This window comes from Sciurus vulgaris, assembly GCF_902686455.1.
Source record: "Sciurus vulgaris genome assembly, chromosome: 2".
NCBI classification, from domain to species: Eukaryota; Metazoa; Chordata; class Mammalia; order Rodentia; family Sciuridae; genus Sciurus; species Sciurus vulgaris.
The window spans coordinates 111674385-111697330 of record NC_136462.1 but is presented as its reverse complement, the minus strand read 5'-3'; the positions used below and the strand labels follow the sequence as shown (position 1 = coordinate 111697330).

The 22946-nt window shown below is 47.1% G+C and overlaps 2 protein-coding genes and 1 long non-coding RNA gene across 5 annotated transcripts; 2 read left to right on the top strand and 1 right to left on the bottom strand.

Annotated features, from left to right (window-relative positions):
• Positions 1-878: 878 nt before the first annotated feature.
• On the top strand, positions 879-7401 carry PPIB (peptidylprolyl isomerase B). The gene is made up of 5 exons (XM_079130235.1): positions 879-1171; positions 1818-1931; positions 2773-2866; positions 5934-6118; positions 7071-7401. Exons 1-5 carry the CDS (start codon positions 1037-1039, stop codon positions 7191-7193), a joined length of 651 nt encoding a protein of 216 aa, XP_078986361.1. The 5' UTR covers positions 879-1036; the 3' UTR covers positions 7194-7401.
• Positions 7402-7406: 5 nt separating this feature from the next.
• Positions 7407-10813, bottom strand: SNX22 (sorting nexin 22). Of its 3 annotated transcripts, XM_079130237.1 has the most exons (6): positions 10604-10813; positions 10147-10230; positions 9666-9770; positions 9078-9172; positions 8414-8481; positions 7407-7997 (listed from the first exon to the last, which is right to left on the bottom strand). In XM_079130237.1, the coding sequence occupies exons 1-6, from the start codon at positions 10676-10678 to the stop codon at positions 7876-7878; spliced, it is 549 nt and encodes a 182-aa protein (XP_078986363.1). In that variant the 5' UTR covers positions 10679-10813; the 3' UTR covers positions 7407-7875. The 3 variants fall into 3 exon arrangements, with proteins under 3 accessions (XP_078986363.1, XP_078986364.1, XP_078986362.1); XM_079130238.1 differs by lacking the exon at positions 9078-9172; XM_079130236.1 differs by lacking the exon at positions 7407-7997 and having other exon boundaries at positions 8004-8481.
• Positions 10814-11101: 288 nt separating this feature from the next.
• On the top strand, positions 11102-21712 carry LOC306655617. Its single transcript, XR_013762304.1, has 3 exons — positions 11102-11209; positions 12052-12143; positions 12982-21712. It is a non-coding gene; the product is annotated as an uncharacterized lncRNA (long non-coding RNA).
• Positions 21713-22946: the final 1234 nt, after the last annotated feature.

The window sequence follows — 22946 nt, the reverse complement described above, 5'->3', positions numbered from 1 at the left end:
AATCTGGGTGGTGACAAACTAGAATTTCTACAAAGTTAATCCTTGAAAATGAGTTTTAAGAACATTTATTAACACCATGGTCCAAATTTTAGAAAGATGTGTGCCATTCTATCTATTTTTCTAGGTAAGACTTCAAAACAATTTATGTAGTAGACTGGAACAAGAGCAAGCTTCTTTCACAACCTAAATAGTCCAGTGGGGGCATCTGATGACTGTGACCTTCCTGAAGGTCTCTGGAAAAAGTAAAGTCAGCTCTTTGCATGTATTTCCCACCTCAGTGCTAATGTGAAGGGATCCCAACCAACAGTTGAGCACCAGCGATAAGGAAGCCGTATACAGTGCAATACAGTACCTGCTAAAAATGGAAAAAAGAAAAAAGGAATGTGATCTACTTCGGTAAACAAATATGCAAAGAAAAGAACCAGAGTACAATAGAGTGTGCATTGATTCAGCTAAGCGCAGAACTACAGAAGGGAGAGAAAAGTGGAAAAACGGAAGTTTTACGAGACGAGTAGAAGCTGTAGACGACAGTGTAAGAATAAATGTGCTCTGAATTTTTGGAAGCTACCACACTGAAACCCAACTTGATAATGCCTGACGCTCGGCGGGCGGCACAGACCGTAAGAGTGTCCTCCACCCTTGCCCAGGCCACTGTCTTCGGGACACCCGACTCCACCGCCTCACGCTCGGCATGCCGGGGCCTGTAGTCTCTTCGGAGACCAATCCCCGCGATCTCCCAGCGTCGCCTCCCGCCTACCGCCTTCCAGCAGGTAGGCAGACGAGCTCTGAATCCAATGAGGGAGCAATAACGTGGCAGCCACCCACGAGCCCGCGTCCCCGCTGTCGCGCCGGCCCCGCCCCCTGGGGGACCTACTACCCGGCGCCGAGGCGGAGGGGGGAAGCGGCGCCCGCCCCTGGCTCCGAGGCCGCGAGCAGCCGCGGGCCCCCCCGCTCCGTGGCCGCGCCGACCCACGCCGCCGCGTCCCCACCCTCTTCCGGCCCTGGCTGCCCGGGCCGCGTTCGCTCCTGCCGGTGGATGCTGCGCCTCTCGGAGCGGAACATGAAGCTCCTTTTCGCCGCCGCCCTCATTGTGGGCTCCGTCTTCTTCCTGCTGTTGCCAGGACCCTCTGTGGCGGATGAGAAGAAGAAGGGGCCCAAAGTCACCGTCAAGGTTCGTACCTGCCTCCCCGCCCTGCCTGGCGCGGCCTGCGCTCCGCCGCCTGGGATCCGGTCGCTGGTCAGTCGTGCCCGGAGCATTTAGGGCCTGGGAGCTCGAGCCTTGGCTTCGAGTGTCCTTGGCCTTCTGGAGTCTGGGCCATCCCCCAATCCCCAGCCCCACCCTGACCCGGGGAGCCTGTTGGAGCCCGGAATGCCCAGCTGCGGCCGCCGCTGGGGCAGCCCTTTTGCAAATACCTTGCAGCTGGAGAAATGGTGAAAGATCACGTCTGTCGAATCCTTTCTCCTTGTAAACCAGAATTTTAACCACTTCCGATCTAAAAACACAGGTAAATGCCATCTTAGACTTGCATGGTGAACTTGGGCTCACCTCCTAATGTGGCTTTTTTCTTTTTTATGTGAATTTCTAGAATCTGGGCCCATTGTTCATTTAGCGCAAAGACTGGAGTCTGTGGAGAGTGCAAACACAAACACATTTTTCAAGAAGAGGGTTTGGAACTTTCGTTAGATTCTCACATGGTTTTTACCTCTACTGCTTTAAGTGACTGCCCTCTCCCGTCCTCATGGTAGCCTCTTGAACACTCCCTTCCCTACCAAGGCCCCTTTAAAGACCTTTACTTTGAAGTGGTCTTTTTCCTTAGGTGTACTTTGACCTACGAATTGGAGATGAAGATGTAGGCCGGGTGGTCTTTGGTCTTTTTGGAAAGACTGTTCCAAAAACAGTGGATAATTTTGTGGCCTTAGCTACGGGAGAGGTAAGTGACTGGCATAGAAGTTGTCAACTCCTGCAGTAGGTATGGCAGCAGAATGCAGCCCATTTGTAGCAGTAGCTGTCTCTGAGGGCCAATTGACCATGGCCATGAGGACCCAGTATTGTCATTTTCTTTCCCCAATACTGGGGCTTGAACCCAAGAGTGGGCCAGAGAGTTACATCCCCAACCCTTTTTATTTTGAGATGTGGGGGGGTCTCACTTAAGTTGCCTATGCTGGTCTCAAACTATTTCTCCAGCCTCTCAAGTCACTGAGATCACAGGCATGTGCCACCACATCCTGCAATAGGAGGTTTGTTCTTTGTTTTTCACTTTTTACAGTGTCAGGGTCTGCCATATGCTGGACAAGTGCTGGGCAAGTACTCTACCACTGAGCTACATCCCCAGCCCTAACATTGCTATATCATAAGAATAAGGGAGACTTTATCCTGGAATACAGCACAGTGTTTGAAGGCACAGCCCCTTTAATGAAGTTTATATTTCAACTTTGAGTTGTTCCAGCAGGTGACCTTTTTTCTTAAGTTTGTTTTCTTCTGTCTGACCTTATGGTTAGAAGAAAAGAGGGGACAGGCATTCTATAATGAATTGTATCAAGTCTGGCAACTGCACAAAGGCAGAGGAGGGTGGAGTCTTGGCTGTTCCCAGGTCTGTGTGCTTTGGGCCTGGCCTGTAGTTACTATTCACTCAGTAGCATGTTCAATGATGAATGTGGCCAATAGTGGGGTCTCTCTGTAAGCAGGAATTGTGGCCTGGGTTCTTTCAGGGCCTATTTGATATCTGCCTTCTGTCTTATGTCATCTCTTTGCTTCCTCATTCCTTTTTCTAGAAAGGATTTGGATACAAAAACAGCAAATTCCATCGTGTGATCAAGGACTTCATGATCCAGGGTGGAGACTTCACCAGGGGAGATGGCACAGGAGGTAACCTTAGGTTCTCTGGGTAGAAAAGGGTCTGTCAAAGTTAGCTTCCCAGGTAGAGGGGTCAGGCTGAGCCAGGCAAACAAGGTCCCTTCCTTCCCCAACTTCAGAAGCAGACCACTTAAGTTGCATTGAGCACAGCTGCATTCTCTGCAAAGTGGACCAGTACAAAGGAGAGGGAGGGATGGAAGTCATGTGGGCTTAAGAGGATCTCTCTCCTGTGCAGACCTGCTGATCCAGGCCTATAGCCTGGTGACTCCCACCCCCATCCCCACTCCCCATACTTGTGGAGTGGAGGGCAAGTGGGGGAAGGAGATGGCAGCAAAATGTGGGTGGCATTTCTAGATCAGATATGCGGAGCCTATATGTACCACCTTTGAAGCCCCAGAAAGGGTGAGAGGGGTGGCTTTCCTTGGTGCTTTCCCACCAGAGACTACCACCTCTGCATTACCTGTTTGCACAGGACAGAAAGACAGATAGCCTGGACTAACCCGTGGGTCTCACTGTGTTTGGATACCCATCCTGCCGTTCCCTCAGACCCCAGGGAGAGGGCTGAGGACATGAAGATTAGCAGGACATCAGCTCCCTTTTACTTCTAGTACCTGAAAATTCTGAAGTGGGCCACATACAGCTTTTAGAACTCAGGCTCTGTCCTTAAGTTGTTATTGTCTTTCCTAGAGGAAACTCTGAAAGCTACATAGCAACACAAGATTTCTTCCTCTTTTTTATGGACACAATACCTTTATTTTATTTATTTATATGCAGTGCTGAGGTTTGAACCCAGTGCCTGACACATGCTAGGCAAGTGCTCTACCACTGAGCTACAGCCCCAGCCCACAAGATTTCTGAAGAACAGGAAAAACTCAAATGCAGCAAATGGACAAGAGCGCACAAAACAGGATAATATGAATTGTTTTTGTGGAGTCAGACATGGTCGAGTTTGAGCCAGTGACTGCCACCTTTTTACCTCCTGAGCCCAGGCAAATGACACTTTGGAGCTCCTGTTTCCTTTTCTGTAAAGGAGGGGGAGCGTAGTGCTGGGAGGATTAGGTGAGATCCTGAGGGTTAAGAGATCCAAGAGTGTGGTGAATGCCCTAGTAAGGCCGACCATTGTTGAAGTGCTAACAAACAGGCCTCACTAAATGCCAGGGTAATCGGAAAATGGCCTTGTGAACATGAAGATGTGAGCAAGGGTACTGGATGGAGAATCTGAATGGACAGAGAAGAGGTAAGGTTAAGGACTGAGCCTCACTATGTTCTGTGGCAGGAACTTGGCAAAGGTGGTGTAGTAAAAACAGAAGTAGAGCACACGGTGGAGTGTAGAGAGGTGGGTTATGACCAGGCACTTGGGCTTTGTGCTCTAGGAAGTGGGACCTACTGAAGACTTGAATGGAATCATTGCCCACACAAAAGATTTGAGGGAAAATGATGTGGCAGGATTTACTGTATGGAGCCAAGAGCTAGCTGACTACTGAGGGATTGGTGCAGCTCTGCTCAGCAGGGTGACTTGGGCCCAAACCCCTGCAGATTATAGCCTAGTGGGTAAGAGCAGAGACTACTTGATTTGAAATCCAACTCTGCACTTCCTAGCTGGGTGCCTTTAACCTTTCTGCATCTTGGCTTTTTTGTCTTTTCAAAGAGTTGTTATCCTGCCTCATAGGGTGGGTTGCTGTCAGGTGCTTGGAGCAGTTTCTGGCACACCCTGTCCACACTCCAGGCATTAGCTATTGCAAGGAGGGCTGCGGGGATGAAAAGAAATGGGGGAGGAGGGTGGAGGGTAGAGACAGTGTCAAGCAATGTGCAGAGGAAAAGTTTTCAAAGAGTAAGTGATCTGGAGAGAAGGCTGGTGATGGATGTTGGAACTATCTCTTTGAGTTTGGAATTCCTTGTATCTTTGGAAAGTGGTTGGAGATAAAGGATATAGATTTGGAGATTTTCTGAGTATCAGCAATAATTAAAATATTGCAATTGATTGAGATTGATAAAAAGGGTCTTCAAATGGGAACATCTCAACCAGGAGTCACTGCAGAATTGTAGCAGTCTAGTCTCTGCCTGGTGTGGGAGTAAGGGGTAGAACACAGACCAAAACACCTCTTTCCCATCAGCTGGTTCAGTCATTCTTGGTTTGGGGTCTTCCTGCCTGATAGGCAGTCAGCAACACCACCCTGGTCAGACTTCGTCTAGGGCAGTTTTCAGCTCAGTTCCATCCTTTGGAACCACAGGATGAACATAGGTGCGTTGAGAATGGAAACAGGTTGACATATACAAGTGAATTGAATGGTATGGGGTCAAACAAAATGAAAAAGGCTTCTTTCCTTCTGGATTTCTCAGGGCCTTGAGCCTGCTGATGCATAGTATGAATCTCCAAGAAGTAACTGAGAAAGAGGGTTCCATTGTTTCTCCTGGAACCACTTTGGAACTAGGGTCTCAGAAGTGGTGTAAAGACTATGGGTCTGGCTCCCTTCGTTTTGTACCCTGGCCCCAAGTGAACAGACACATTACACATATTCATAAGCTTCTTTTATTTTATGCTCATTTCATTGATAATTTTATGTTCATTTCATTGATAAGGTGTTCTTTACTCTGCAAAACCCAAATGGCAGCCCCTATCTTTTGCCTGTCGTGGTCCCTCCACACTCATCTCTGTCTTGTTTCTGCTTTGTAGCTGTGCCTTTCCTGTCTTTTGTGCTCTTAGGAAGACAAGTTGGTCAGCCAAGCAGTCTTTTTCTGGAATGTTCTGTCCCTCTCCTACATCCTGCATAGCCTCAGAGCATCTGTCTGCCAGGCCCTCCATGCAGGCTTGAGGCTTCAGCCAAGAGTAGCTAAGAATGTGTCTTAGTTAAAAGCAGTAAAGCAATCCTTTACGCTGGTCACTCAGTCAGTGGCCAATGCCTCCTTTGGTCTCAGTCTCCATGGTTCGGCTATAGAGCTGGAGGATAGGAAGGGGTAAGCTTTAAATGCCACCCAAGCCTGGACTGGTACAGCTGGTTGTACCCCTCAAATCCTCACCCTGGAGGTCTTCCTGGTTTAGGCCAACCCAACTCCTCCCAACCTCCTTCTCTCTTCTCAGGAAAGAGCATCTATGGTGAGCGCTTCCCTGATGAAAACTTCAAGTTGAAACACTATGGGCCTGGCTGGGTGAGCATGGCCAACGCGGGTAAAGATACCAACGGCTCCCAGTTCTTCATCACTACCGTCAAGACAGCCTGGCTAGACGGCAAGCATGTAGTGTTTGGCAAAGTTCTAGAGGGCATGGTAAGTTCTGGAGGCGGGGGGCTAAGCCTGGACAGGTCTCACCAGGGATTCAGCACAAACCCTGGGGCAGGGGCTCCATGAATATTATCTTCCCAAAAGACCCACAGCCAAAGATTCAGACCAGTGCTTGTGTCTGGGGAGGACAATTGAGGATAAACACCTGGCCAGTGCCATAGTGCACACCTGTAATCCCAGCTACTTGGGAGGCTGAGGCAGGAGGATTATGAGTTCAAAGCCAGCTTCAGCAACTTAGCAAGGCCTTAAGCAATTTAGCGAGCCCCTGTCTCTAAATAAAATATTTTAAAAAATGCTGGGGATGTGGCTTGGTGGTTAAGCACCCTGGATTCGACCCCCAGTACCAAAAAAATAAATAAATAAAATAAAACAGCCTGGCTGGGTGTAGAGCACACAACTGTAGTCCCAGCTACTTGGGAGGCTGAGGAGGGAAAATTGCTGAGACTAGGAGTTTGAGGCCAGTCTGGGCATAGCAAGACCCCATCTCAACAAAAAAGAACAGTACCTCTATCCCCCAACGGTTAAAATCCCTCCAGGCCCTAGACAGATCTTGTTGAAGCTACACAACTGTAGGATCATCCATTCCATCACTCAGGCAAGGTTGTTCAGACTCCCACCCTGAGCTGTATAGGGTACAGCTGATGTCCCTGAGGAGGAGCCACTTGGAACCTTGCTCCCCAGTCACTCACTTCCTCCTTATCCTTTGCCCAATTTGGTTCTGAACAAAACTCCTGCATCCACTCATTGTCAAATCTGTGTTCTTCCCACCCTGGCCTGGCACCCTAGCCATACGTTCAATAGAATTTTGGTGCCTCCAGGTTTGTGTACTGTTGATCCCAGGTGGATCTCAGCCCTCCTCAATCATACCGAGGCTGTTGCCTATTGTTGCTGGGCCTCATGACTATCATGCCCTACTTTTCCCATCTTTCTTTTTCAGGAGGTGGTGCGGAAGGTGGAAAGCACCAAGACAGACAGTAGAGACAAGCCCCTAAAGGATGTGATCATTGCAGACTGTGGCAAGATCGAGGTGGAGAAGCCCTTTGCCATCGCCAAGGAATAGGGCCCCAGGGACCACTGAGCAACCCTCTGTGCAGGCCCTGTTGCCCTCGCCTGGGAGAAGGTAGCCCATCACAGGGCTCCATGCTGCACTGGCCCTAGTGCCAGCATCTGATGGAGCAGGCCCACTCCCCTCACATTCCACAGGCCCAGTTTTGTAACAAACTCATATGTTGACCAATTAAAAGAAAAGTGGGTTTTTTTTTTTATAATCTGAGTGTGGTCTGGGCTCTTGAATCTGTTGTACATTCCCCTACTGTGCATCCCAACATGTCTGGGACTCTCCTGTGGCTATAAGATGCTTCCTTCCTGAGGCTCCTGTCTGAACCTATACCCAGATGCTACCCACAAAATACAGGCAGGAGCTTTTTACTGGCTTCTGAACTTTGCAGATCTATGTCTCAGCCTTTACTGCCCTTGCCATCTTCTGGTCTAGCTACAGCTACAACTGTACCTTCTCAGTCTACTCCAAATTCCTCCCTTTATTCCTCAACTCCCTGGCCTTGCCTTGGCCCCTAGGCTCTAAGAGCACCTGAATTCTACCACCCCCAGCTGCCAGTGCAAGCTGAGTTAGGAGTAGTTAAGTCACAGGTCCAAGCCAAAGGAGGACACAGCCCTAGTTCCTTATATGGAACTCAGGACAGGCACATGCTTCCTGACAGGTAGCCCAAAGGCTTCTGGGCTGATCAGGGCATTGGTGGCAGAGAAGGTGGGTGACAGTCCACTTTTGGCTGGGCTGATGCTGGGCTGGCACTGAATCCATAGAGGCCCTGGAGCACACCGTTCACCACCACATCTGGTAGAAGCTCTACGGTAAAAATAAAACAATGGAGGGGTGGGGAGTGGTGTAAGACAGGCCTATCCCCAGACTGGCAGCCTCTGCGGTCCTTGGGATTAGAGCCCTTGTCAAGGTGGCAGATAACAGCTGTCCACCCAAATGAGGCATTGGCATTCCCAGGCCACAATCTGTTTACACACACATCATACATCAGCTTGGTAAAACCAGGCCACTGAGGAATGCAGACCTGGGGACCCAAGCTTATTTTACCAGTGTCTACAAAGCAGGCTATAGAGTTGGAGGAGCATTGGGTAATGGTCCCAAAGAAGATGTCCTAGAAAGATGCTGCCTGGGGCTCCTGGGAATGGAGAAGTAGTAAGCCCACACTCTAGCCCACCCTGGTACCCAAGCCCTAAGTGCAGAGCGTGGGTCAGGCACCTCCTCACCTGGAGAAGGAGTGGAAATGTATGGATCTGTTCCAAAGCTGATAACAGGCCGGTGGTGTAGCTGCGAGCTGGGAAGAAAGGGTCATGAGCCTTGGCGGCTGGGGAGAAGTCAGGGCAGAATCCCATATGGAGTGGAGACTTAAGGACTGAGATCACCAGGGACCCACAAAGGAAAAGGTGAGTAGGAAATGGATTCAGGAGGCACCAACAAGGACTGGCCCCAGGCTGCAGGCCCACCTCCTACCATGCAGCCACCAGGGGGCAGCAAGAGGCAGGCAGGCCAGGGCTTTGACTTGCCTGCTGTCGCTGGAATTCCCCCCGGCTGCTGAAAAGAAGAGAGACACTGTAAGCTGCCTGGGGATGCCTGGGAGGTGAGGAAGGGGTGGAGACAGCCCAGAACTTCATTCCCAGGGGACCGCTGCTTCTATTTGTAACAAGTCAGTTGCGTAGGTGGAGGTGGCTGGGGTAACCAAGGCTGTCCAAAAATCAGCCCCTCCACCAGGGTCAAGAAAGCTGAGGAGGGAGGGAGGTCATGTCTCAGAGGGAGAACCAAGCAAACCAGGGCCTGGCAGAAGAGAGGAGGAAAAGAGCTTACCCTGAAAAACTTTCCTCACCTGCTTGCTGCCAAGAGTCCCTTCCCTCCCCCAACTCTGGCCCTCCTTACCCCCAGCTACTGGTCTTGGGGTCTGTGGGGAAGTGGCGGAGTCTCAGGAATTCCAGTAACTCCTTGGGCACATCCTGGTTCAGGTACAGGATGCCCTAGAAAGGAGGACAGAGGAAACCTAAAATCACACCCAGCTACTAATTTACACAGCCCAGTACAAATGAAAATGTGAGACACTTAGTTCCAAATAAAATTCAAGGTGGTGAGAGCACAGCAAGGCTCTTCTGAGTGCTGGGCCCTGTGTGATTGCACGGGTTGTGGCCCAATGAAGTGGTCCAGCCTGCAATCCTACATCACTGTTGTGGACAAGAACCTACACTGGTATTGCACTGAGGGCACCACAAAATTTACCCTGGAATGGAAGGGAGCTAGTTTTCATTGAGTTGGGGCTACCTGCCCCCTGCTTGCCTCACTTAATCCTTTCAACAATCCAGTGAGAGATATTTGGACTCATGACTGTTCAGAAAATTGAGGCTAGGGATAGTGAACAACCCGCAAGTTGTGAGAGCCCTCCTATATCACCACTTTCTGTCTGGGTCACACCCTGGTCCAGCTGGCTGGAGACAAAAGAATATGACCCTTGCACACCTGAATATAGGCCTCCAAGCCCTGCCGGCGCTGTTCCAATCCTCTGGTCCTCCAATTGGGCAGGCGCTTCGATGGGAAATCAGGCACTTTGTACAGTTTCTTGATCTGCCGGGAGGTTATGGAGGACCCATCACAGTATCCCAACAGAGCCCCTCAAGCCCACCTGACCCTAGCCAAGAGTCCTCTCCGGACACCTCTTTAGGCCCTACCCTGGGACAGACCCTGGTAAGTGGTGGTTGGAACAGAGATGAGGGTCGCCCGAGGGCGGATGGGCACGCCAGGGACAAGGTAAGTGTGAGCTGGAATCCGCCCCTTTGTGCCCTCTCCACAGGGGACCTTGCAGCCAATGGGGAGTCTGCTTAGGATCTGTGGCCTTCAGATGCTAGGGTAGTAATGGGGGTGGCCGAAGCTGGGACTAGAGCTCTTCCACCCTCCACCCAGGGGTTAGACCGGGATCAGTTGATGGTCCGCGCCGCCTCACCCGTTTGTGCAGTGCGTGGAACTCGCTGTAGCGCCTTGGCACCGTGTGTCTGCGCCCGCTGCACAGCACCTCCACTCGGAACACCTGGCGGGCGGAGGTGCACTTGAGGCCCCTGGGCAGGATGCAGCAGGGCCCGCTCTCAGCGACGCTCCCACCCTCCCGCCTCAAAGGCACAAAGCGGACTCGGAGCGCCGACGCTCTCGGGGGAACCTCCCACTCCAACAAACACCTGAGAGGAAAAAGCTAGGAGACCCGCCCCTCTGCTCCATGCGGTCCCTCAAGAGCGCAGGCCACCTCCCGGGGACCGGCAAATCCAAACAGTCCGGAAACCCTCAAGTCGGGGTATCCTGGGACTGCGCTGAGACAATCCGACCTGGAACGATAGGTCCCCATTGCTCTGGGCGCGGGGAAATTCGGCAGATCCCGGCACGCCTTCCCAACTAGTGGTTCTGCTCACCATGTGGCCTTTCTCTGGGCTCTGCCTGGGCCCCTCGGCCTCGGGCCCCACCGACGGAATGTGAACTTCCAGCATCCGCGCACGAGCACCAGCAGCGTTCGCTCCTCCAGTACTGCTCTGAGCGCGAGCTCCCGGGCAGCCGCCAGCGGCCCCTGCGCTGCCGCCCCGCCTTTCGGGCCCGCAGGCCCCGCCCCAGACCCCGCCCCGGGCGTCCCCCGCGCAGCCGGGTCCTGAGCCGAGAAGATTAGGCAGGGCGCGGGCTGGCGGGAGTTGAACGCCGCCCCTTCAGTTCAGAGGGGCCGAGCGCAGGAGAGGAAGCCTCAGCAGAGAGTCATCTGTTTGTCAAACATTTGCTGAACGCCCGTCTGCCAGGTACGCGGGCAAGCCAAAATTTCACCTGTTCTTTGTTGAGTGCCTATAAGGACTAGAGTTTGCGGCGCTTGGCGTGGGCGGAGGCGTCTGCCCCGAGGACAGCCCTCGGAGGTCCCTTGCTTTCCTCAGACCCTTCTCCGGAACCAGGCCGCCCTGTCTCCTTCCCTTCTTCCCTCCTTTCAGTCTGGCCTTTGGGAGCGCTGGTCTGGAGACTCCAGCTGAGGCCATGCCTGGGTAAGACGTGAGTCAGTTCAGCTTTGATGTCCCCTTTCCCCAGCATCCACAGGTCTTCATTCATTTTTTTCTTCCATCCCTCTTCATATTTTTCAACCTTAACCTGTTTCAGGGACATTTTATAAGGAAGAGGTAGTTTAGGAACCCAGGCTCTGCTTTGGGGATCAGTATCAGAAACTGTGTAGACCTTTGCTCATCTGCAAACTAGAAATAATATGCTTCTCAGGGCTGGAGACCAAAAATTGAACAAAGCCAGATGAGATGGCGCACACCTATAAACCCAATTACTTGGGAGATTGAGGCTGAGGTGAGGCTGGAGGATGGCTATAGTTCAGGAGTTAAGGCCAGCCTGGGCAACATAGGGAGCCCATCTCAAATAAATAAGATGATGATCCATGTTAAGCCCTTAACACAGCAGGTATTGAATAAACAACTTGATTGTAGGCTTGACCTGGAGAGGCTGGGTGATGAGTAGGAGAAGTAGGTACAGGGCAGTGGACAGGGAAGGACTGTGGGAGGAGGCACCAGGCTGCTCTTCCCTACCCTTCTTAGCAAGGGTCATCCTGGGAATGTGGAAAGATTTAAATGCAGAACTTTCTCACCCCATGTGCTGAAAAGGCCTGTGCACATCCCACCTCTTTACCACACCCCTTAATAGCAGAGCTCCTACCACTCAGAAGTAGCATAACAGGTGCCCTCTAGCTCACTGACAAACCTGAGGTGAGATGTGATACCTGCCTCTCAAGAGCTCATACCTACTACCTGGTAGGAGGCCTGGTGGGGTGGGGGGGCAGAGTGCCTCTCTTAAGTGGGTTCTGATGGACTCACTTCTCTCCTATTAGTGCAGAGGTACTTCAGAGCTGGAGCAGAACATCTGCATTCCCAGTCCTGCCCCCAGAGAGGGGCTCAGAGGATGACCCCCCAGTAATGCCAGGTAGGTCTCATGTGTCCCAAACATTGTCCCTCCAAATTCCATAGCACAGGGGCCCCAGAATCAGGAAGCTGAAACTTCCTGCATCCTGGTGTGGTCCCCTGGAAGGGAAATGACCAACACTGAGGAGAAGTGCTGCCGTTTCATTTCCTCCCTGGCATTCTAGGGCCCCAGCTCTCCTTGACCTTCAGGGCCTTAGCAATGCCTTCTGTTCAGGGCACCATTCTAATGACCATTTGCCCTCTGTCTCTGGACTTCCCTACTTTTCCTTGCCTCCCTCCTCAGTCAACAGAAGGTCCATTCTCTATCCTGCTATCAGACTATGAAAGCATCTGCTTTCTCACTGCTTGGAATAAAACTCACTCTGCCTGCCACAGTCTACAAAGGACTACAACCCACCCTCCATCTCCCACCTCATTTCCTCTCCTCTCCTAAAGCACCAGGCTCTAGCCATAATGACCTTCCTCTAGTTCTTCAAACCTGACAAGTTCTTTCTTGCCTCAGGGACTTTGTGTTTGTTTTTCCTTTATTTGGAACAGTCTTCCTTGACTTTGAGCCTGGTGGGCTCATCCTCCAATTCTGAGCATAAAGCTTACCTCCTCAAAGAGGCTTCCTGCCTGACCCCCATCATATCACTTGGTTCATGCATGTATTGAGTCTGTAATTATTGTATATTATAAGTCTCCACAGTGCCAAGCATTTAGTCTAGGTCTTTGGTGGGTAGAATAGTGGGATACCTTTCCTCACCCATCATAAGGTTCACATGGACATTGCTATAACAAAAGATTAATAAGAGAAAAGCATAATAAAATTTATTTAATCAAAGTTTTATTTGATACAGGACCCTTCCAAAATTAAGGCCCAAAGACCCAGAGGAAACCATTCAACGCTTAGATCTAATGAAGGATGAACAGTCATGTAGAAATGTGACTGGACAAAAGGATATGAAAGACTAAGCGGGCAATCCAGCAAGGCCTGTTCAGATTCTTCTCAGCCTCTGGGCATTATTCATTTCTCCTGGATGTGGGGCAAGATTCCTCCGGAATAAGGGTCTTCAAGGGAGAAGGGAAAGGGTAAATAACTTTTCTAGGTTTTATGGTTTGCTTTAGGGGAATGGGGTTCTAGTTTTTTGTCTGTTTTTGATACTAGGAATTGAACCCAGGGCACTCTACCACTGAGCTACATCCTCAGCCCTTGTTTTTTTATTTTGAGACAGGGTTTCTCTAGGTTGCCCAGACTAGCTTTTAACTTGTGATCTTTCTGCCTCAGCTTCCCAAGTAAGCTGGCATTAAAGTGCACACCACCACACTTTGTGGGTTCTAGTTTCTGCGACCCACTTTGGGGAAGAGAAATTTTGATTTCTGTGGCTCACTTCAGGGAAGAAAGTAAGGGCAAGAGACTAGAGGGCAAGAGAAGGTCAGAGAGACCTTGCTTCTGAGGCCCTTCCAGTCTTTTTATTTTATTTATTTTTGGTGCTGGGTGGAACCCAAGGCTTTGCACATGCTAAGCACACACACTATCACTGAACTACATCCCCAGCCCCCATATTCTTTAGTTCAAAATATTTAGCATGTTGGGTGCCATGTTGGGTGGATTATGAGCCCTAATATACTATAAACAAAAATTTATTGATTGAAAGACTATATAAGAATGAATCTCACTATTATATATAATTGTAAAGCACCAATAATTTTTTTTAATAAAGTAAAAAAGACTAAATGAGGTGGGGAGATAGAGCAAAGGCTGGAGAGGGAAGAGAAAGCCTTGGAGAGAGGTACAGCGGAAACAGGTTGCTAAAGGGTTAGAAGTTCTGCTGCAGGGGGAGTACAAGAATCCTTTCCCCACCTTCAGGGTTAGACATCTATCTCTGCCTCTCTCTTTTGAACTGTTGTTCCTTTTATTCATTGACTTAATTTCCAGGTGTTCCTGAGAAGCTTCAAATCAATGGCTTTTCATTGCCAGTTATGGAATGAGATTCAGTGCAACTGACTTGAAAACTTCTGTAATAAACATGCAGGTCCTAATTCTACAGTGTCCTGTGATGCAAGGGTGCAGGTCCAAATAAGGAGAAACAAGATCCTTGACCTGGAGGTATTGTTTACAGTATCTTTGGGGAGATAGAACAAGTTATGTGGAATATTTTCCTATAAAGAGCAACACATGGCATGACAAACTCCAAAGTAGTTATTACAGTCAAAGAAGACTTTATTTTCTGTATACTTTAAGCACTGGTCAGTGTGGCAAATGAACACTGTTAAGTTCCAGACTTATACCATGGGTGTGGAGACCTCACAGTGACTTCTGTTTTTAGAATGAGTTGTTTTACTGTAGAAGCTTTGTCTTTCTTCAATCACCATCTAGCATATGAATTTAATGTCTAAGTTGCTGAGTGAAAATCACCTAAAAGTGTTAATTTATCACATTTTCTTGGTCAGAGTATTTCCATATTAGATTAGAGCAATAGTTTTCAAGTTTTCAGTCTGCAATATTCCCTAACGGTCCTGTTAAATCTCAGATTATAGGGCCCTGACCCCATATTTTCTGACTGTAGAGGCCTACATGGTACCTAATCATGGACATTTTTAACAGTTCCCTGGGAATGCCCCATGTATTCCTAGTTGGGGACCGTATGGTAGGCATCAGTCTCTTGACTCCCACATCAGCCCTTTAAGGGACTGTGCCACACTGGCTGCTTGTAGACAGGATCATGGCCTGAGCAAAGGGCAGGACTGGGGCAAAGATGTACCCCCAACACAGCCCTGCTCCTGTGGTGGTCCTGGTTACTGGGGGAGCACCCGATGCCAGCACACAGTTGGCTGGCCTGTGCTTCTGTCATGCCTTGCTGGGGCCCTCACCCTCTACCATTGCTGACAGCACACAAAGCCCCCTTTTACCCGCAGCTCCAGGGATGCTCAGGAGGTTTGGTTAACCCCATTAAGAAAACAAATAGCTCCTGGGCCAGGTGGGCAGGCGGATGCTGCTAGGCACAGAGGCTGGATTCTTCTCTGGGGGCAGGTGGGTGGACCAGAGGGAGGGGCCCAGCACCAGAGTCTGCCTGACTAAGGGTGAGCCTTGTCTGCTCCACCCAAGTCCTACTCTAGTCACTTGGGCAGCCCCTGAACCTGAGTCCTTATCTGTACAACAGAGACTTGTGTGAGGGTTGTGTGTAGGTTAAAAGACATCATGCTTCTGAAGTGCTTATCATGGGGCCTGATACATGGTAAATAAATATTAGCTGTTATTTTTTAACTGAATTATATGAAATTGCTATTTTTGTAATCCAAAAATGGTAGGCTATTGACAGGTACATATAGTTCAGCCTAACATATTGTTACTGATTTATCAACAAAAACAAATTCTATTCCTTTCAGTATGCCAAGCTTTAAAGGTTTGAAAAACAAACAACTCTTAGCTACTAACTCTGTGATATGGATTTTCCTGATTTTTCTCCATAAAAATCCATTTTTCAACCAAAAAAGAAGCAAATGAATTGGAAGCAGAGGTTGGTTTAAATCAGCAACTATCCTATTCATCACAACACCTCAGAGTTTCTACTGATTGTCTTTTCAATAAGTACATTTTATTAATTTGAAATAATATTTAAAAACTATTTTTGTTATATAATATTGAATTATGGAACAAGATACCTTAAAAAGAGTTCTTTTGCTACAAGATTTTAAAATTACCTATGTAGCCTAAACTCTTCATTTTTATAAACAGGAGAGTGAGGCCTGAATGTGAGAAGTGGTTCTGGAAAGGACTGGATTAGAAGGCACCTCTATAGAAAATGTCTTCTGAGAGCGAACCTGGCTCAGGGCAGGCTGGCAACCTGCTTTTCAGGATTAAGTAGGTTCCAGACCTGCAGCCCCAACTAGCAGTGTCACTCCTTCAGGACCTCTTTTCCCCAGCCCAGATATGACAGCTGTTTGCCCAGGGCTGCACCAGCACTGCCTCAGCACTTTCCATGGCACAGCAAATTTTTCTTGTGATAGAACTTCCTAACGCTCCTCAAACCATACGTCACTATACCTGGTTCAGCAAATGTAATAGTTTTTAGTGTCTGCCATTAAAGTTCCCCAGCTGCTCACTAGACCTGCTTCTCTGCTTCCAATGGCTGCTCCTAATACCCAGCTAGGCAACCCCCTGTGTGTGTCTCGGGAAAGAGGATCTCAAAGGGGTCAGAGAGGCTCAGACACATACAAGATCAGGTCAGTAACAAAATGGAACTTGCGCTAGGTACAGTAGCACATGTCTATAATCCCAGCTACGCAGGAGGCTGAGGCAGGAGGATCTCAAGTTTGAGGCCAGCCTGGACAACTTAGCAAGATTCTGTCTCAAAATAAAGTAAAAAGGGTTGAGAATGCAGCTTACTGCCATGCCAGCACACAGTTGGCTGGCTTGTGCTTCTGCCATGCCTTGCTGGGGCCCTCACCCTCTACCATTGCTGACAGCACACAAAGCCCCCTTTTACCGCAGCTCCGGGTACAATACTGCCCAGCATGTGCAAAGCACTAGGTTCAACCCCCACTAAAGGAGGATGGGGACCAGAATGGGCCTTGTCCTTAAAGGGCATACTGTATGGATTTATTGAGGCCTTTAAGAACTTAGTAGGTTAATGTCTTAGTAGATTAATGTTAGCTCTGGGGTGTTGCTGCTTGTTCTCTGAGCCTCAAATCTTTAAACATAGGTAATAATGTTTACCTTGCAGGTCGATGGTACTGGAGTAGAGATGTCTTAGAGCCTTGAGCACAATGCATGGCAGATAGTGTTTAATTAAGCTCTACAGTGGGAAGAGGCTACCAGGGGCAGTCTGTCCCTTGCCCTGCACATATTCCTGTCTGCCAGGTGCACTTCATCATTTTATCTGGTAAGGCTACTTATGTGCCACTGCAGGGAGACTTGCTGGTTAGGTCCCTGTGGTCATCATTGCTGCCACTCATAATGGAAGGGGAAGCTAAGAGCACTAAAGCTCAGAGGGGAAAGTCATTTGGAAACAGTTGTCACATCTCTTTAGGGAAAGGTTCTATCTCAGACTGGCCAGGGTTTTTCTGTGGGGTTTTTCTGGACCCATAGTACATCCTATGGAAGATGAGCAGCTGGGTTTCTCTGAGCTGCCTTGGGTGGGTGGGGCTTTCTGTCCCAGAGGTCTGGTCATCATAGCCACAGGGGCATTTCCACAACAGATAAGGAAGGCTTATCTCGGGTAAGCCTGATGGGGCAGGTGGCTGTCATGGGTCAGCCTGCAGGGCCCCCCTAAGGCTCTGAATACCAGTCTTACCAACCATGGTAGGGCCTACTGAGTCTCCAAATGGCCACATTTCTGAGCTGTTTGAAAAATCTCAAGATCTGTCCTCAGTGGGCTGCAGGCTTTTATGGCAATGATGTGGAGCTAAGGAACAGTTACTTCTTCCATAGGCTGCCTTTGAGGGTGGAGGAGGGTACCAAGATGAGTAGAAAATACACAGTCTATGATTTAAGGAATTCATTGCATAGGAGGCTAATGAGATAACCTCAGAGAGGGCACTGCATAAGGTAGAGACCAGAGTTTAAAAGGACAACAAATGCAGTGCAATGCAAAAGGTACAGGAAGTTGAGCTCCCACTCCTGTATGGGATAGGGATGAGAGTGGATCAGAGAAAGTTTTTCAGAGAATTTATGAAGTAAATTAGGCCCCAAAGGATGCACTGGATTTTTCTCCCATAATGAAAATAGCTTTATTTGATTTTTCTGCTTATAAAGATAATACATAGAAATTTTAAGCAATATAAACGGTATAAAAAATGGAAAATAATGCAAAATTCCATCTCTAGAGGTGACTATATTTAACAATTAACACCCTTCCCATATATAAAATTTTATAAAATGTGGATCATATCATACATGCAATACTATAACCTGCTTTTTTCACTCAAAAATGAGTTTTTCTTGTCAAAAAATATAACTACATATCACTTCCAATGGCTATGTAATATCCAGCTATATGACTGTACCATAATTAATTTGATCCCTTCATGATGGACATTTAGATTCATTCCAGTTTTTGCAACTGTAATCAAACATACAGTTTACAATGGGCATCTCTGGATAGTCTTCATGGGCCTGGTTTCTAGAAGTGTCTACAAGGATCCTCACTGAAGTTCTGACACCCTGGTAAATGCCTTCTATCTCCTTACACTTACATGCCCATCCACAGTGTTGAAAAATGTCTGTTTCAGATTGGTTATAATTCTGAAATTGAAGATAAGGATGGGAACTGAGAAAGAATGCCACAGGTACAAAGCCCAGAATTAACAAAGTCTCCTCCAGTCACAGAAATGAGAAAGGGAAAAAGCATGTTTGTAATCAGTTTCCATGAAATGTCAACAATGTTGTGAGGACTGGGAGCAAGGTGAGCTGGGTCCTCTCACAGGTGGCTGTGAATGCCAGGTGGCAGAATCTGCAACTGAATAATCATGCAACAGTTATCTATTGGACACCTGTTTTGAACCCCATCTTTTTCTCGAGCCATGAAATGATAAAGACATATAACCTCAGAGTTTATAGTTAGGTGGGAGCATCAACACAGAGCCACACAACTGGTATACCACAACAGTGACATATGCTCCATTCCCAAGGTTCAGAGGACAGGATTGAGTTGTTGTCCATTTCTAATTCTTAGCTCAGGCCTGAAACTACTCAACCATGGCAAAGAATCTTAGCCAGTATCTTCGAAGACAAAGTATATAGTTCAGGCATGTGCCAACTGCAGCAAAGATATGTCGTTTTTTCTGCTAGGGCAGGGATCACTATTCTTCTCTTTGCCTTGTTCCTTCAAAGCTGTCAAGTACTGGTGGAGAAAATCCCACATCTTGGGGCTAGATGTCACCATAATTCATAGACTTCAACCTCATGGAGGCCCTAAGCATGCTCAGCAAAGGATGCTCCTTCCATCACCATACTTTGCCCAACAAGACCTTTGCCTGTTTGAGCAGGTTTCCATCAATTCTCCTTTTTAAGATTTGAGTTTCTGCAAAGGCATTCTTTATTTAGGGTTCCCAACTACAGGTGCATTCAGAATAAAAGCCTTTTGCGAAGACTTAAAAGTTACTAGTATTTATGTGTGACACTTCCTATCCATTTTATTTCTACTCCACTCACTTATTCTGTCACAGAATACTTATATTGAAAATTATAGTTTCTCCAGCTCTAAGTCCTGACTTTCATTTGGAATCCAGATTCTTGAGGAGATAACCCAAGGGGCAAGCAGGGCAATTGTAGACTTATCTCCGTACCTTTAGTCTAAACCTCTTGGCTCAAATAGGTAAACAGAATGTCCCTGCCAGAAGGCATGAACCCTTCTTCTGCCTTCCCTCCTCCAACAGATTTCTTTCTCATAGCAGACAGCAGTAAGGCTCCCCTCTGAGCATGGGAACTGCTCCCTCCTGTGCTCTGGGCTGCCTTTACTCCCAGATGTGACTCTGATAGTTGTTCCCTTTCTCGCCTCTGAATTTTTGTAACATGCTTAAGTCTGCCCTGCCTTTAAATAAAACTCTGCATCCCCCCAACCTCTAACCACCAGCCTCCCATCTCACCCAGAGGAGCTTCACTGTCCCAACTGCTTCCCCTCCCATCTGCTCTAAACCTGTTTACCTCCTGTAAACTGTGTTACAATGTGTCACCTGTATCCAATACTCAAGCCTGATATCTGAGGGTCATGCCAGCTACCTCCTTCTCCCTCAGGTCTCTCATCAAGTTGGTGGCCAGATCCCAGTTGTTGCATCTCCAACTTCCAAACCTCTCCCTGAGTTCTAACCCCATTATTACTGTCCTTAGCCCTATGGATGTCGGGAGGAGCCTGGCAGCAAGGTAGAGACCTCTAGTCTGACACCTTCTGATATGTCTAAATCACAAATAATTCCCTTCAGTAGCTTCCTATACTTGTAGGGTAATGTTCAAAGTGCCTCATGAGTTCTCAGGCAGTATGATCCAGCTTCTGCTCGTTACTCTCACCTCACTGATTCAACTCTGACCACACCAAGCACTTCTATTTCCCTAGATATCTGTGCCTACCTTCAACTGCCAGATAGGCAAGGAAAGCAGAACGGTCCTGGTAGAAGAAGCAAACACCTCTTCACCTTTAAGACACAGTTCAAGCATCACATTCTCCATCAATTTCTTCCTCCTGAATTTCCTTCTTTTGTGCCCTTTCTTTATTCCTTTATTCATTTATTATTTATTTATTCATTTGTGCCTGTTATTCCCTGTAGAGGATTCTGGCTCAGTACCCCTCACCTGCGTCAGCCTTCTTAATTTCCATGTCTACAAACTGCACAGAAATGCATAAGCCCTGAAGTCAACTGGCCTGTCAGTTTTGAGACACAGAAGACTCAGAGGGAAGTTTTGAAACCAAAGGAGCAGTCATCCCAAGAAAATAATGAAATATCAAGATGATCATTGGATAGAGCTTAACTAAGCACAGAAAAGTTATTTTAAAAATAAGTCTCAAAAAAAAAATAATAAGCCTCTGTGGAGAAAAGAGTTACAAACATAGCAAAGGGGACAGACTAGATTAAGTTTATAGGGCTGGACTAGAACTATCAATGTGAATTCATGATTTTTTTCTTATTATTTTTATGGTAATGGGATTGAACCCATCATGACTTGTGCATGGTAGCCAACTGCTCTACCACTGATCTACACTCCCCAGCCCATGATTTTTAATATCTACTTATGTGCTGTATCTCTACCTTTCACAATATTTCTGTATACATCTATATATTTTCTTGTCCTGTCTATTAAGAACCTTGCAGCAAAGATGCCCCAGTAACAATGAGCACACTCGACACCCAAATCTTGGTTTCTAAATTCTATTCTTCATTAAAAAGAATCAAGGCTTCCTGGAGAAATGGCTGATTCTAAGGCGGGGCAAGGAAGATATAAGAATGAGCCTAGAACATCTTGTTATGCCAGAAAGTATTCAAAAATTAAAGACACAAGAGCCTGCTACCAATGTAGGGCAGTCTGAGCAAAATACAGTCAAAGCAATATCTTGCATTTGAATACAGTAAGAATCCATGTATCCATACGGATAAACAAGTGGTTAAATAAATGAGGAAAGAGTATGCTTTTCTTTAGAAGGAGAGTGCCAACCAATAAATGTAGAAGGCATAATGGAGCTGGAAAATAACACTGCTGAATCCTTGTAATAATAACTCATTCAGGCAAGACTAATCACCAATGGATGCTGTAACAGAGAATAAACAAAATACTTGTGTGATCTCAAAGTATCTTTCACAAATTACTTGATAATTACAAAGGGGAAAATAGTAAATTTAAAATGAAAAACCTGGCAGACATCAACTTAACCAAGTGATCAGATTTATTATCAACATTAATGAGACAACCAACATCATATGCCAACTTCAGAGGTATGGAGAAGATATCACTTCTATGATGTTCCTATCCAGAGTGGAAGACCCCAGTCATGTGGAACCATAAGAAGAATGCAAATTAAGGAACATTCTACAAAATAACTGGCCTGTATTCTTCAAAAATGTCACCAATGTCATCATAATGAAAGACAAAGGCTGAGGAATTCTTCTGCATTCAAAGAGATATAGGTAGGGATGGGGAATATAGGTAGGGCTCAGTGATAAAGCACTTGCCTAGCATGCAAAGCCCTAGGTTCAATCCCCAGTACTGCAAAAACAAAACAAAACAAAAATTATTTTTTTAAAAGACAAATAATCATATGTCACAAATAAATGTATCACATGATCCTGCATAACAAAAAAGAAATGATACAAAGGACATTATGGGGACAACTGACAAATTTAAATATGGTGATCATGGGTTAGATAAGTAATGTATCAGTGTTCAACTTTCTGGTTTTGATAACTTCTTATATGACAAAGTCCTTGTTCTTAAAGAAATGCAAACTGAAGTTTCTGGGGCCATGGGGTTCACTGGTATGCAATTTACTCTAAATGATTCAGAAAATACAATATGTAAATATAGTAGATAAAGCAAATGGGGTAAAATGTGAATACTTCATAAATTTGGGCAAGGGGTATATGAGTTCTTTGTAACATTCCTGCCAACTTTTCTGTAAGTTTTGAAATTAAAAAAAGTTATCAAAACAACCCCCAAACCAAGAATCCAACAATAAAGGATGAATAAAAATTATGGTATAGTCAAAAATTATGGTATAGTCAATCTATGGAAGCCTTAAAATGATATAGCCTTATAAATTTGTGAAGGTATATAAAGATACAGAAAAAAATGCTTACAACATAATGTTGAATGATAAAAGCAGGATACAAAATATTTTATGTGTATATTATTATAAGTACGTAAAAGTAAGCATATTAAAAAGGAGGAAGGATAAAATCAAAAGTGATAATAAAGATACAGGGGAGAAACTGAGTAACTTTTTCCAAAAACTTAACTTGTTGGAAAAAATACTTGCAGCAAAGACACCTTCCCAGGTACAGGTCAGCACCATTTCATGCATTCTTTTGCCTCAGGCTGCCCCTCCCCAAACCTTAGCCACCACCAAAAAGAAGTGAAAGAGCAGGTCCTAGCGCTTCTGTGCAGGGGGTGTGGGGTTGGAGGTGGCAAGATTCCCAGGGTAGGCAGTTAGCCAGCTCTGACCAGTGTGGCTCAGGCAGCTGTGGACACAGCTGAGAGGAAGCCCAGCAATGACTGATCTGAGGCTCTGGCCTTTTCTGGCCAGATCAGTAAAGACCTGTTGAACACTCTTGGCTTGTGCTTACAACACTTGGGGGGCTCTTCCTGACATGCTCCCTCTGAAGACAGACAGTAAAG